At 43.9% G+C, this 16,400-nt stretch overlaps 1 protein-coding gene across 1 annotated transcript; it reads right to left on the bottom strand.

Moving 5' to 3' along the window:
• Nucleotides 1-409: 409 nt before the first annotated feature.
• On the bottom strand, nucleotides 410-15,716 carry LOC101157104 (phosphomannomutase 2). Its single transcript, XM_023953849.1, has 8 exons — nucleotides 15,535-15,716; nucleotides 12,790-12,901; nucleotides 12,639-12,715; nucleotides 12,449-12,540; nucleotides 2,644-2,743; nucleotides 2,490-2,565; nucleotides 1,941-2,056; nucleotides 410-1,007 (listed from the first exon to the last, which is right to left on the bottom strand). Exons 1-8 carry the CDS (start codon nucleotides 15,607-15,609, stop codon nucleotides 903-905), a joined length of 753 nt encoding a protein of 250 aa, XP_023809617.1. The 5' UTR covers nucleotides 15,610-15,716; the 3' UTR covers nucleotides 410-902.
• Between the last annotated feature and the right edge of the window lie 684 nt (nucleotides 15,717-16,400).

Raw genomic sequence — 16,400 nt, 5'->3', positions numbered from 1 at the left:
ATCTTCACTGGTGTCCATGGATTACATGAAATCTTTCCACCTTTATCCACCTTTGTCATGGTAGGGAGAACACCTCAATGGAAGGGGGGGGAGGGGGGGGTCATAGGATAGCACAAGGGTTAAACGGACACTTTGAGGGTTCTGTACCGTCGCCATGACAACGGAGGGACATTCACCTACATGGAAGCCAAAGAAAAGTTGTCTCACAGACTGACCCTCACCTGCAGATCATGATTATCAGTGTTGCCATGGAAACTCCATCATCCACTGCCTTGTAAATTGATGCCTTGCTTCATAACAGTAAAACTCAAAGAACCGACAGTCCAACCCTGTGGTTCCCAAATATGGAATGTTTCCTTTGGGGGCTGGGGCTTATTGATGTCCAAAAATACCAAATGTGACCACAGATTGATGGAAATAATGTAAAAGTCAGTTTAATTCTGCATTCAGTTTTCATTACCACCTTAAAAACTTCACAGATGGAGCCACAATCTTACAGATAATAGTTTGAACTGCAGTTCAGTATCAAAGCGATTCTATTCAGTAACATTAAGTAACAGAACGCTCAGAATGTGCAGAAGTGATCCCTGATTGGAGGAGGTGGACTGCTGAGACGATCAGATGAAGAATTGATCAGAGAGAATTTTCAACAGGTGCTTTGATCTCTTTATTGGTTACAGTAGAAAAGTCTTCATCGCCGCCGCCATGGAAGCTGCTGTAGTGTCCCTCACAGGAAGCAATGAGGTCACATCCCGTGTTGCTGCAGGTGATTGGCTCTCTTGGTCACATGGGACGGATCAAAGAACATCAATAGATTTAACTGATCAATGAAAACCCGAAACAAGTCTTTGGCTCCTCCCCCAGGTCAGGATGAGGCTCCTCCCCTTCAGCCTCCAGTAGCTTCAGCAGAAGAAGAGCTGTTCGCAGAGACGCCTGGTGTCCTCCGGACAGGAAACCTCGTGGCCGACGGTCCGCGGGTCGCTGAAGATCTCGTAGTCGTTTCCTCCCTGAAACAGGAAACGCATCAGCAGGAACTCGAACGCGGAACTCTGACTCGTGTGTCCCACTCAGACGCTGAGTCCGAGTACATCTACGGAAACAAAAGATTAGGAGTTTACGAAATGCTGAAGGCTCCGTGCGGCTCTGGGGTCAGGAGACGTTCTAAAGAAACGCAGGAACGCAAGAACGATGCTAACTGACCCAAGAAAACGCAACGCTTCTGAACGAAGCCAAACCCTCGAGAAAGACAGTTAGAAAAATAGACAATGCAAAATGCTAACTTCACTGACGAAAACTAAACCTATTGAGACGAATAGAAGATCCAACGTTCAAATACAGAAAAACACTAGAGCGCTAAAAATGACGCGCTGTGTTAGCGCATCAACAAAAAGAACCCAGAGTAGAAGGCGGGAGTACCGATGCTTTTCAAGAACTCTTTCAAATACACACACATGGTCTCTCAGCATCATCTGTGTCGTCCACACGTGGACTGTTTTTGAGGTATGCTGCCGTGTAGTGATAAGGCTACAGTCTTTAGCTCCTCCCACAGGTGTCCGGGGTTTATGAACAGGTTTTTGGACGAGCAACGCAAAATCAGATGCAGGAATGGTGTTCCGTCGCAGCATAACAGCTGTTAAGGACACTTCCTGTTTGAGAAGGACGCTAACGGCTAAAATGCTACAGTAGCTAAACAAAGAACGTGATCGTGGAATAGAAGACGAAATGTTTGAAAAGTGGGATTTCAGTTCAGATAATCCAAGAGTTCAGGAGATAAAAACCTTAAATGGTTAAATAAAGCTTCAGACTGAAACGATGCTAATGATGCTAGCCATGCTAACGAAGCACAAGTGTCACAGAGAACAAACGTTTAGACTTCCTGGGTTTTCTTATATTGATGGGTTCTAGGGTTCCAAAGGTTCTGCTGTGCTGGACACACTCACAGGTTTGGTCTTGTCTCCAAAGAAGTGGATGGTGGAGTAGTGGTCCTTCTCCACGATGCCCAGACAGTACCTCTTATCCCAGCCGTCAGGAAACACGTCGAAGCTGATCTGACCTCCTGCAGACGGACAGAATTCCTGTTTATGTTTGGAAAACCGTCGGATCTCAGCCAGAATCCAGGCAGACCGCTGGAATCCCACCACCCACATCCTGCTGCTGAAGCCCCGTAACATGAATAGGAACATTTCTGCCGTTCTATGATGAACAGCCGGCTCCGATCCGCTCCAGGTGTTTTCAGTCTCCTGCACGGCTCAGACTCCTCAATCCTCCAGATTATTGATGGATAAATAATCGAGTCGTGCAAACACAGAAACTAAAACTATTGGAAAATGTACATTTTTTTAAATGACAAATGAACCAATGACTGGAGAATGGAGCACCAAACCATCTGGGTGATTCTTTTTTTTAAATTATCTTTTTGGTTAAGTTTTCATTTCGTTCCCAAATATTTGGAACATGTAGAACGTTCTGCAGGCAGACGCAGAACTCACCGATGGAGAACGACAGGCCTTTTCCTTTGAACTCCTCCTTCAGCGCAGAAACAAACTTCTCTCTGATCTTCTCTTTCTGTCAGAACAACAACAGTCGGTGAAGCAGCAGCGGTTGGGGGTTCAAACCCCCCCCCCCCCCCCCCCCATTTGTTACCTGGTCCAGCTCGTAGAACTCGATCCGCTCCTCCTGACTGCAGCTGCGTCCAACCGGCGAGACGTTCAACATCCCGTTACGGAACTCAATGAAAGTTCCCCTGAAACACAGCGGAACGTGAATGTGGAACATGACTACAGAACATGACTGCAGAACATGACAGCAGAACATGAACATGACAGCAGAACATGACTGCAGAACATGAACATAACTGCAGAACATGACTGCAGAACATGAACTTGACTGTAGAACATGACTGCAGAACAAGACTGCAGAACATGAACATGACTGCAGAACATCACTGCAGAACATGAACATAACTGCAGAACATGACTGCAGAACATGAACATAACTGCAGAACATCACTGCAGAACATGAACATAACTGCAGAACATGAACTTGACTTCAGAACATAACTGCAGAACATGAACATAACTGCAGAACATGACTGCAGAACAAGAACATTACTGCAGAACATGAACTTGACTGCAGAACATAACTGCAGAACATGAACATAACTGCAGAACATGAACATAACTGCAGAACATGACTGCAGAACAAGACTGCAGAACAAGACTGCAGAACATGACTGCAGAACATGAACTTGACTGCAGAACATAACTGCAGAACATGACTGCAAAACATGACTGCAGAACATGAACATGACAGCAGAACATGAACTTGACTGCAGAACATAACTGCAGAACTTGAACATAACTGCAGAACATGACTGCAGAACATGAACTTGACTGCAGAACATAACTGCAGAACATGAACATAACTGCAGAACATCACTGCAAAACATGAACATGACTGCAGAACTAGACTGCAGAACATGAACATAACTGCAGAACATGACTGCAGAACAAGACTGAAGAACATGAACATAACTGCAGAACATGACTGCAGAACATGAACTTGACAGCAGAACATGAGTGCAGAACAAGACTGAAGAACATGAACATAACTGCAGAACATGACTGCAGAACATGAACTTGACTGCAGAACATAACTGCAGAACATGAACATAACTGCAGAACATGACTGCAGAACAAGACTGCAGAACATGACTGCAGAACAAGACTGCAGAACAAGACTGCAGAACATGAACATGACAGCAGAACATGAGTGCAGAACAAGAACATTACTGCAGAACATGAACTTGACTGCAGAACATAACTGCAGAACATGACTGCAGAACATGAACATAACTGCAGAACATCACTGCAGAACATGAACATAACTGCAGAACATGACTGCAGAACAAGACTGCAGAACATGAACATAACTGCAGAACATGACTGCAGAACATGAACATAACTGCAGAACATGACTGCAGAACATGAACATGAATGCAGAACATGACTGCAGAACATGAACATGAATGCAGAACATGACTGCAGAACATGAACTTGACTGCAGAACATGAACATGACTGCAGAACATGACTGCAGAACATGAACATGACTGCAGAACATAACTGCAGAACATGACTCTAGAACATGACTGCAGAACATGAGCATAACTGCAGAACATGACTGCAGAACATGACTGCAGAACATGAACATGACTGCAGAACATGAACATGACTGCAGAACATGAACATGACTCTAGAACATGACTGCAGAACATGAACATGACTGCAGAACATGACTGCAGAACATGACTGCAGAACATGACTGCAGAACATGACTGCAGAACATGAACATGACTGCAGAACATGAACATGACTGCAGAACATGAACATGACTCTAGAACATGACTGCAGAACATGAACATGACTGCAGAACATGAACATGACTGCAGAACATGACTGCAGAACATGACTGCAGAACATGACTGCAGAACATGAACATGACTCTAGAACATGACTGCAGAACATGACTGCAGAACATGACTGCAGAACATGAACATGACTGCAGAACATGAACATGACTCTAGAACATGACTGCAGAACATGACTGCAGAACAAGACTGCAGAACATGAACATAACTGCAGAACATGACTGCAGAACATGAACATAACTGCAGAACATGACTGCAGAACAAGACTGAAGAACATGAACATAACTGCAGAACATGACTGCAGAACATGAACTTGACAGCAGAACATGAGTGCAGAACAAGAACATTACTGCAGAACATGAACTTGACTGCAGAACATGACTGCAGAACAAGACTGAAGAACATGAACATAACTGCAGAACATGACTGCAGAACATGAACTTGACAGCAGAACATGAGTGCAGAACAAGAACATTACTGCAGAACATGAACTTGACTGCAGAACATAACTGCAGAACATGAACATAACTGCAGAACATGACTGCAGAACATGAACTTGACTGCAGAACATAACTGCAGAACATGAACATAACTGCAGGACATGACTGCAGAACAAGACTGCAGAACATGACTGCAGAACATGAACATGACTGCAGAACATGAACATGACTGCAGAACATGAACATGACTCTAGAACATGACTGCAGAACATGAACATGACTGTAGAACATGAACATGACTGCAGAACATGACTGCAGAACATGACTGCAGAACATGAACATGACTCTAGAACATGACTGCAGAACATGACTGCAGAACATGACTGCAGAACATGAACATGACTGCAGAACATGAACATGACTCTAGAACATGACTGCAGAACATGACTGCAGAACAAGACTGCAGAACATGAACATAACTGCAGAACATGACTGCAGAACATGAACATAACTGCAGAACATGACTGCAGAACAAGACTGAAGAACATGAACATAACTGCAGAACATGACTGCAGAACATGAACTTGACAGCAGAACATGAGTGCAGAACAAGAACATTACTGCAGAACATGAACTTGACTGCAGAACATGACTGCAGAACAAGACTGAAGAACATGAACATAACTGCAGAACATGACTGCAGAACATGAACTTGACAGCAGAACATGAGTGCAGAACAAGAACATTACTGCAGAACATGAACTTGACTGCAGAACATAACTGCAGAACATGAACATAACTGCAGAACATGACTGCAGAACATGAACTTGACTGCAGAACATAACTGCAGAACATGAACATAACTGCAGGACATGACTGCAGAACAAGACTGCAGAACATGAACTTGACTGCAGAACATGACTGCAGAACAAGACTGCAGAACATGAACATGACAGCAGAACATGAGTGCAGAACAAGAACATTACTGCAGAACATGAACTTGACTGCAGAACATAACTGCAGAACATGACTGCAGAACATGAACATAACTGCAGAACATGAACATAACTGCAGAACATGACTGCAGAACATGAACAAGACTGCAGAACATGAACATAACTGCAGAACATGACTGCAGAACAAGACTGCAGAACATGAACTTTAATGCAGAACATGACTGCAGAACATGAACTTGAATGCAGAACATGACTGCAGAACATGAACTTGACTGCAGAACATGAACATGACTGCAGAACATGAACTTGAATGCAGAACATGACTGCAGAACATGAACATGACTGCAGAACATGAACTTGAATGCAGAACATGACTGCAGAACATGAACTTGACTGCAGAACATGAACTTGACTGCAGAACATGACTCTAGAACATGACTGCAGAACATGACTGCAGAACATGACTGCAAAACATGACTGCAAAACATGACTGCAGAACATGAACATGACTCTAGAACATGACTGCAGAACATGACTGCAGAACATGACTGCAGAACATGACTGCAGAACATGACTGCAAAACATGACTGCAGAACATGACTCTAGAACATGAACATGACTGCAGAACATGAACATAACTGCAGAACATGACTGCAGAACATGAACATGACTGCAGAACATGACTGCAGAACATGACTGCAGAACATGACTGCAGAACATGACTGCAGAACATGACTGCAGAACATGAACATGACTCTAGAACATGACTGCAGAACATGACTGCAGAACATGACTGCAGAACATGAACATGACTCTAGAACATGACTGCAGAACATGACTGCAGAACATGAACATGACTGCAGAACATGACTGCAGAACATGACTCTAGAACATGACTCTAGAACATGAACATGACTGCAGAACATGAACATAACTGCAGAACATGACTGCAGAACATGAACATGACTGCAGAACATGACTGCAGAACATGACTGCAGAACATGACTCTAGAACATGAACATGACTGCAGAACATGACTCTAGAACATGACTCTAGAACATGAACATGACTGCAGAACATGAACATAACTGCAGAACATGAACATGACTGCAGAACATGAACATGACTCTATAACATGACTGCAGAACATGAACATGACTGCAGAACATAACTGCAGAACATGACTCTAGAACAGGGGTGGGCAATTCCAGGCCTTGAGGGCCGGTGTGTCTGCATGATTTCCAGATAGTCTTGCCCTACTCATGGCTGATTACCTGGTTCAGGTGTGTCCAGCCAATTAGAACATGCCAGAGCAGGGTATGCTGGAAAACATGCAGGACTGCGGCCCTCAGTGCCCACCTCTGCTCTAGAACATGACTGTAGAACATGAACATGACTGCAGAACATGAACATGACTGCAGAACATGACTCTAGAACATGAACATGACTGCAGAACATGACTCTAGAACATGACTCTAGAACATGAACATGACTGCAGAACAAGACTGCAGAACATGAACATGACTGCAGAACATGACTGCAGAACTTGACTCTAGAACATGAACATGACTGCAGAACATGACTCTAGAACATGACTCTAGAACATGAACATGACTGCAGAACATGACTGCAGAACATGAACATGACTGCAGAACAAGACTGCAGAACATGAACATGACAGCAGAACATGAGTGCAGAACAAGAACATTACTGCAGAACATGAACTTGACTGCAGAACATAACTGCAGAACATGACTGCAGAACATGAACATAACTGCAGAACATCACTGCAGAACATGAACATAACTGCAGAACATGACTGCAGAACAAGACTGCAGAACATGAACATAACTGCAGAACATGACTGCAGAACATGAACATAACTGCAGAACATGACTGCAGAACATGAACATGAATGCAGAACATGACTGCAGAACATGAACATGAATGCAGAACATGACTGCAGAACATGAACTTGACTGCAGAACATGAACATGACTGCAGAACATGACTGCAGAACATGAACATGACTGCAGAACATAACTGCAGAACATGACTCTAGAACATGACTGCAGAACATGAGCATAACTGCAGAACATGACTGCAGAACATGACTGCAGAACATGAACATGACTGCAGAACATGAACATGACTGCAGAACATGAACATGACTCTAGAACATGACTGCAGAACATGAACATGACTGCAGAACATGACTGCAGAACATGACTGCAGAACATGACTGCAGAACATGACTGCAGAACATGAACATGACTGCAGAACATGAACATGACTGCAGAACATGAACATGACTCTAGAACATGACTGCAGAACATGAACATGACTGCAGAACATGAACATGACTGCAGAACATGACTGCAGAACATGACTGCAGAACATGACTGCAGAACATGAACATGACTCTAGAACATGACTGCAGAACATGACTGCAGAACATGACTGCAGAACATGAACATGACTGCAGAACATGAACATGACTCTAGAACATGACTGCAGAACATGACTGCAGAACAAGACTGCAGAACATGAACATAACTGCAGAACATGACTGCAGAACATGAACATAACTGCAGAACATGACTGCAGAACAAGACTGAAGAACATGAACATAACTGCAGAACATGACTGCAGAACATGAACTTGACAGCAGAACATGAGTGCAGAACAAGAACATTACTGCAGAACATGAACTTGACTGCAGAACATGACTGCAGAACAAGACTGAAGAACATGAACATAACTGCAGAACATGACTGCAGAACATGAACTTGACAGCAGAACATAACTGCAGAACAAGAACATTACTGCAGAACATGAACTTGACTGCAGAACATAACTGCAGAACATGAACATAACTGCAGAACATGACTGCAGAACATGAACTTGACTGCAGAACATAACTGCAGAACATGAACATAACTGCAGAACATGACTGCAGAACAAGACTGCAGAACATGAACTTGACTGCAGAACATGACTGCAGAACAAGACTGCAGAACATGAACATGACAGCAGAACATGAGTGCAGAACAAGAACATTACTGCAGAACATGAACATAACTGCAGAACATGACTGCAGAACATGAACATGACTGCAGAACATCACTCTAGAACATGACTGCAGAATATGACTGCAGAACATGACTCTAGAACATGAACATGACTGCAGAACTAGAACATGACTCTAGAACATGACTCTAGAACATGACTGCAGAACATGAACATGACTGCAGAACATAACTGCAGAACATGACTCTAGAACAGGGGTGGGCAATTCCAGGCCTTGAGGGCCGGTGTGTCTGCATGATTTCCAGATAGTCTTGCCCTACTCATGGCTGATTACCTGGTTCAGGTGTGTCCAGCCAATTAGAACATGCCAGAGCAGGGTATGCTGGAAAACATGCAGGACTGCGGCCCTCAGTGCCCACCTCTGCTCTAGAACATGACTGTAGAACATGAACATGACTGCAGAACATGAACATGACTGCAGAACATGACTCTAGAACATGAACATGACTGCAGAACATGACTCTAGAACATGACTCTAGAACATGAACATGACTGCAGAACAAGACTGCAGAACATGAACATGACTGCAGAACATGACTGCAGAACTTGACTCTAGAACATGAACATGACTGCAGAACATGACTCTAGAACATGACTCTAGAACATGAACATGACTGCAGAACATGACTGCAGAACATGAACATGACTGCAGAACAAGACTGCAGAACATGAACATGACAGCAGAACATGAGTGCAGAACAAGAACATTACTGCAGAACATGAACTTGACTGCAGAACATAACTGCAGAACATGACTGCAGAACATGAACATAACTGCAGAACATCACTGCAGAACATGAACATAACTGCAGAACATGACTGCAGAACAAGACTGCAGAACATGAACATAACTGCAGAACATGACTGCAGAACATGAACATAACTGCAGAACATGACTGCAGAACATGAACATGAATGCAGAACATGACTGCAGAACATGAACATGAATGCAGAACATGACTGCAGAACATGAACTTGACTGCAGAACATGAACATGACTGCAGAACATGACTGCAGAACATGAACATGACTGCAGAACATAACTGCAGAACATGACTCTAGAACATGACTGCAGAACATGAGCATAACTGCAGAACATGACTGCAGAACATGACTGCAGAACATGAACATGACTGCAGAACATGAACATGACTGCAGAACATGAACATGACTCTAGAACATGACTGCAGAACATGAACATGACTGCAGAACATGACTGCAGAACATGACTGCAGAACATGACTGCAGAACATGAACATGACTGCAGAACATGAACATGACTGCAGAACATGAACATGACTCTAGAACATGACTGCAGAACATGAACATGACTGCAGAACATGAACATGACTGCAGAACATGACTGCAGAACATGACTGCAGAACATGACTGCAGAACATGAACATGACTCTAGAACATGACTGCAGAACATGACTGCAGAACATGACTGCAGAACATGAACATGACTGCAGAACATGAACATGACTCTAGAACATGACTGCAGAACATGACTGCAGAACAAGACTGCAGAACATGAACATAACTGCAGAACATGACTGCAGAACATGAACATAACTGCAGAACATGACTGCAGAACAAGACTGAAGAACATGAACATAACTGCAGAACATGACTGCAGAACATGAACTTGACAGCAGAACATGAGTGCAGAACAAGAACATTACTGCAGAACATGAACTTGACTGCAGAACATGACTGCAGAACAAGACTGAAGAACATGAACATAACTGCAGAACATGACTGCAGAACATGAACTTGACAGCAGAACATGAGTGCAGAACAAGAACATTACTGCAGAACATGAACTTGACTGCAGAACATAACTGCAGAACATGAACATAACTGCAGAACATGACTGCAGAACATGAACTTGACTGCAGAACATAACTGCAGAACATGAACATAACTGCAGAACATGACTGCAGAACAAGACTGCAGAACATGAACTTGACTGCAGAACATGACTGCAGAACAAGACTGCAGAACATGAACATGACAGCAGAACATGAGTGCAGAACAAGAACATTACTGCAGAACATGAACATAACTGCAGAACATGACTGCAGAACATGAACATGACTGCAGAACATCACTCTAGAACATGACTGCAGAATATGACTGCAGAACATGACTCTAGAACATGAACATGACTGCAGAACTAGAACATGACTCTAGAACATGACTCTAGAACATGAACATGACCGCAGAACATCACTCTAGAACATGACTGCAGAATATGACTGCAGAACATGACTCTAGAACATGAACATGACTGCAGAACTAGAACATGACTCTAGAACATGACTCTAGAACATGACTCTAGAACATGACTGCAGAACATGAACATAACTGCAGAATATGACTGCAGAACATGAACATGACTGCAGAACATGACTCTAGAACATGAACATGACTGTAGAACATGAACATGACTCTAGAACATGAACATGACTGCAGAACTAGAACATGACTGCAGAACATGAACATGACTCTAGAACATGACTGCAGAACATGACTCTAGAACATGAACATGACTCTAGAACATGAACATGACTCTAGAACATGAACATGACTGCAGAACATGACTCTAGAACATGAACATGACTCTAGAACATGAACATGACTGCAGAACATGAACATGACTCTAGAACATGACTCTAGAACATGACTGCAGAACATGAACATAACTGCAGAACATGACTGCAGAACATGAACATGACTGCAGAACATCACTCTAGAACATGACTGCAGAATATGACTGCAGAACATGACTCTAGAACATGAACATGACTGCAGAACTAGAACATGACTCTAGAACATGACTCTAGAACATGACTCTAGAACATGAACATGACCGCAGAACATCACTCTAGAACATGACTGCAGAATATGACTGCAGAACATGACTCTAGAACATGAACATGACTGCAGAACTAGAACATGACTCTAGAACATGACTCTAGAACATGACTCTAGAACATGACTGCAGAACATGAACATAACTGCAGAACATGACTGCAGAACATGAACATAACTGCAGAATATGACTGCAGAACATGAACATGACTGCAGAACATGACTAGAACATGAACATGACTCTAGAACATGAACATGACTCTAGAACATGAACATGACTGCAGAACTAGAACATGACTGCAGAACATGAACATGACTCTAGAACATGACTGCAGAACATGACTCTAGAACATGAACATGACTCTAGAACATGAACATGACTGCAGAACATAACTGCAGAACATGACTCTAGAACATGAACATGACTCTAGAACATGAACATGACTGCAGAACATGAACATGACTGCAGAACATGACTGCAGAACATGACTCTAGAACATGAACATGACTCTAGAACATGAACATGACTCTAGAACATGAACGTGACTGCAGAACATAACTGCAGAACATGACTGCAGAACATGACTGCAGAACCCCATCAGGTTTGGGATTCAAACCCTCGACCCTCCCCAAAGGCTGCAGACGGTGGGACGTTACCTCTTCTTGGGCAGCTTGATGGTGGCCATGTAGTTCAGGCAGAAGTTGATGAAGTCCTGCAGAAGCTCCTCCCCCATGTGGGCCTGAATGGACTGACAGCAGCAGAACAGGTGAACCCCCCCACAGCTTGGACACAACCGCTCAGGTCAAACACACACACACACACATGCACACACACACGCGCACACACCTGCACAGAGAGCAGCTGCCCGTTCTTGTAGGCCACCAGACCGTTCTCAGCGAACACGTAGTCCACCTTCTGGATCACTGCGCACAGGAGCAGAGTCACGCTCACCTGTGGACCGCACAGCAGGTGGACCGTACCTGCAGCTCCGCCTCACCGTCCGCTCCCAGCTGCTCCTTGATTTTACTGAGGTCCGACCCCCCGACCACGCCCACCCGAACCCGAGTCCTGAGCCTCTGCAGGAAGTCCGCCATGTCTGGAGTGACAACCTGCAGACACAGGCGGCGTCAACGGAAACCAGAGGCGGGAAACGCACCTGTGCTACGTACATATACATGAACACACATGCATGAGCACACAGACACACATGAACACACATACATGAACACACATGCATGAACACATAGACACACATGAACACACATGCATGAACACACATACATGAACACACATGCATGAACACATACAGGAACACGCAGACAGGAACACACATGCATGAACACACATGCATGAACACACATGCATGAACACATATACATAAATACACACACACATGAACATACATACACTGACCAAAAATATAAACACAACACTTTTGTTATTGCTCCCATTTTTTATGGTATGAACTCAAAGATGTGAAACATTTTCCGCATACACAAAATAACCAGTTCTCTGAAATATTGTTCACAAATCTGTCTAAATCTGTGAGAGTGAGCACTTCTCCTTTGACGAGACAATCCATCCTACCTCACAGGTGTGCCATATCAAGATGCTGATTAGACAGCATGATTATTGCACAGGTGTGCCTTAGACTGGCCACAAGAAAAGGCCACTCTGAAATCTTCAGTTTTGTTTTCTTGAGAAGGTCAGGGGACTCAGACAACCAGTCAGTATCTGGTGTGACCACCGTTTGCCTCATGAAGTGTGACACATCTCCTTCCCATAGAGTTGATCAGGTTGTCTATTGTGGCCTGTGGAATGTTGGTCCACTCTTCTTCAATGGCTGTGCCAAGTTGCTGGATATTGGCAGGAACTGGAACACGCTGTCGTATACGCCGATCCAGAGTATCCCAAACATGCTCAATGGGTGACATGTCCGGTGAGGATGCTGGCCGTGCAAGAACTGGGATGTTTTCAGCTTCCAAGAATTGTGTACAGATCCTTGCAACATGAGGCCGTGCATTATCATGCTGCAACATGAGGTGATGTTGTTGGATGTACGGCACAACAATGGGCCCCAGGATCTCGTCACGGTCTCTCTGTGCATTCAAAATGCCATCAATGAAATGCACCTGTGTTCGTCGCCCATAACATATGCCTGCCCATACCATAACCACACCACCACCATGGGTTACTCGATCCACAACATTGACATCAGGAAACCGCTCACCCACACGACGCCACACACACTGTCTGCCATCTGCCCTGAACAGTGTAAACCGGGATTCATCCGTGAAGAGAACACCTCTCCAACGTGCCTTGCGCTGGTCTTGGGCTGGTGTGGTTACACGTGGTCTGCGGTTGTGAGGCCGGTTGGATGTGCTGCCAAATTCTGGGAAACGCCTTTGGAGACGGTTTATGGTGGAGAAATGGACACTCACTTCCCTAGCAACAGCTCTGGTGGACATTCCTGCTATCAGCATGCCAATTGCACGCTCCCTCAAAACTTGCGACATCTGTGGCATTGTGCTGTGTGACACAACTGAAGATTTCAGAGTGGCCTTTTCTTGTGGCCAGTCTAAGGCACACCTGTGCAATAATCATGCTGTCTAATCAGCATCTTGACATGGCACACCTGTGAGGTGGGATGGATTGTCTCGTCAAAGGAGAAGTGCTCACCATCACAGATTTAGACAGATTTGTGAACAATATTTCAGAGAACTGGTTATTTTGTGTATGTGGAAAATGTTTCATATCTTTGAGTTCAGACCCTAAAAAATGGGAGCAATAACAAAAGTGTTGCGTTTATATTTTTGGTCAGTGTATATAAATACACACACACATGAACACACACACACATACATAAATAGACACACACATAAACACACATACATAAATACACACACACACATAAACACACACGTTTAAGTTTGTGGTTTGGATTTAAAAAGGGGAGAAAAAGAAAAATGCTGTTCTTCATAAACTTGTGGTTCTGCGGGTCATTCATCCTGCTGTTCTCCAGGAACTCTTCATGTTTGTTCTGGGTATGAGGTCATGACCCGACCCGCTTTTGTTTGGGCTGCCCGTCAGAACAGGCCGGTCCGGATGGACAGGACTCTCTGGTTCCTGATATCATCTTGACACAGACTCCAACAACGACTTTAAAATATCAGAATAAAATAAAAACACTGCTACTTTACCTGTGAATTGAAAATAGTGGCCTTTAGTGACTTTTTTCCGTCTGTAGTGCATAAATTTTTAGTTTATATATATATATATATATATATATATATATATATATATATATATATATATAGTTATACTTCTTAAACTCCCTGGATATAAACAAATCAAAGACAGTTCACTTCTTAGCTGAACAATAAAACACAGCAAAGATGTAATTAAAAAGAAAATAAGTAAAAAGAATTCATTGTTAAACTAAAACTACAAATGTGTTTCGCTGTTTTCGTTCCGTCACAAACTTCCGGTTTCATCCAACCTGAATAAAAATCCACCAAAGCGAACAGAACCAAAGAGTCCAGAGGCGGGAACTCAGAATTGTTCCTCAAGCCGATCGAGAACCTTTTTTCATCCGTCATTTCAGCGACTTTAAAGCCCCGCGGAACTAAAGTCACGCGGCAGAGCGCGGAAAGGACCGGACCCGGATGCTGAGCTGTCATTGCTCGGTTCGGTCTCGCTGTGTTCCGGAAGCCCGCTTTTACCCGTTCACCGGTCCCGGTACCTGTCTCGCAGCCGTTAACGTGCCGTCCACGTCGAACAAGCAGAGAGTGGTCGAGTCCACCGTGGCGTCGTTCATCTTGTCTCGCGGCGGCGTCACGCGGACTCTCCTCTGTGCAGTGATGGGCGCGTGCTGGCTGCGCGTGCACAACCCTCCAGCGTGTCTTCGGCAGTGGGTGGGAGGAGCTTCTTGTCGGCTCGTCCTCCCCTGCTCAGACAGCAGGACGCAGCTGCGCCTGCGCGGCGCCACCTGCTGGACGGACCAGAACAGAACATGCTTAAAGAAAACAGCCTCACCACCACAAATCTGTTCATAATCTGACTTCCTATTGAGTAATCAGATTTTAAAGATATTTTTCAAGCGAGTACTAAACCACAGAATATTTCAGTTCTTCTATATTGGGAGATCTCTGACTAAAATATTCACTTTATGTACTAAAGTTTGATTTTTTTTTCATTTTGTTCTTAAATTTCCAGTAAAAAGTGACATATTTGAAGTAAAATGGATGTAGACGGAGGACCGACGTTTTAGATGACAGACATTTTTGTGATCAACTCTCAGCCTACATGCAGAAACGGGAGGCCATGTGAATTTTCTGGGAGGAGACACTGCACTGCTCTGGCCCCCACTAACATGTCCACAACACACATCTGCAGCAAACCAAGAAAAGATGCATTTATTTCAATCTAGAGTTATAAGTGACAGCTTATTCACATTTTCTCCAGATCATTTTCCAGTTTGTCCATCCTCTCACAGCATTCATTCATCTTCTAAACTTGTTTTGTCTCCTGGGTCACAGGGCTGCTGGAGCCTATCCTGGAAGCCCCCCAGTTCTCGATGATCCTCACCATTTATCTGCATTCTTACAT

This window comes from Oryzias latipes, chromosome 1 (genome assembly GCF_002234675.1).
Source record: "Oryzias latipes chromosome 1, ASM223467v1".
NCBI classification, from domain to species: domain Eukaryota; kingdom Metazoa; phylum Chordata; class Actinopteri; order Beloniformes; family Adrianichthyidae; genus Oryzias; species Oryzias latipes.
Note: the sequence above shows the minus strand (reverse complement) of the source record. Positions and strands in the feature narration are given on the sequence as shown.

Excerpts from the sequence above, each read along its gene's own strand:
- LOC101157104 (XM_023953849.1), bottom strand. The coding sequence starts at position 15,609 with ATGAACGACGCCACGGTGGACTCGACCACTCTCTGCTTGTTCGACGTG. Across the intron at positions 12,716-12,789 it reads GGAGCAGCTGGGAGCGGACG|TGATCCAGAAGGTGGACTAC; the intron begins GTGAGGCGGAGC and ends TCCTGTGCGCAG. Across the intron at positions 1,008-1,940 it reads TTGGAGACAAGACCAAACCT|GGAGGAAACGACTACGAGAT; the intron begins GTGAGTGTGTCC and ends TTCCTGTTTCAG.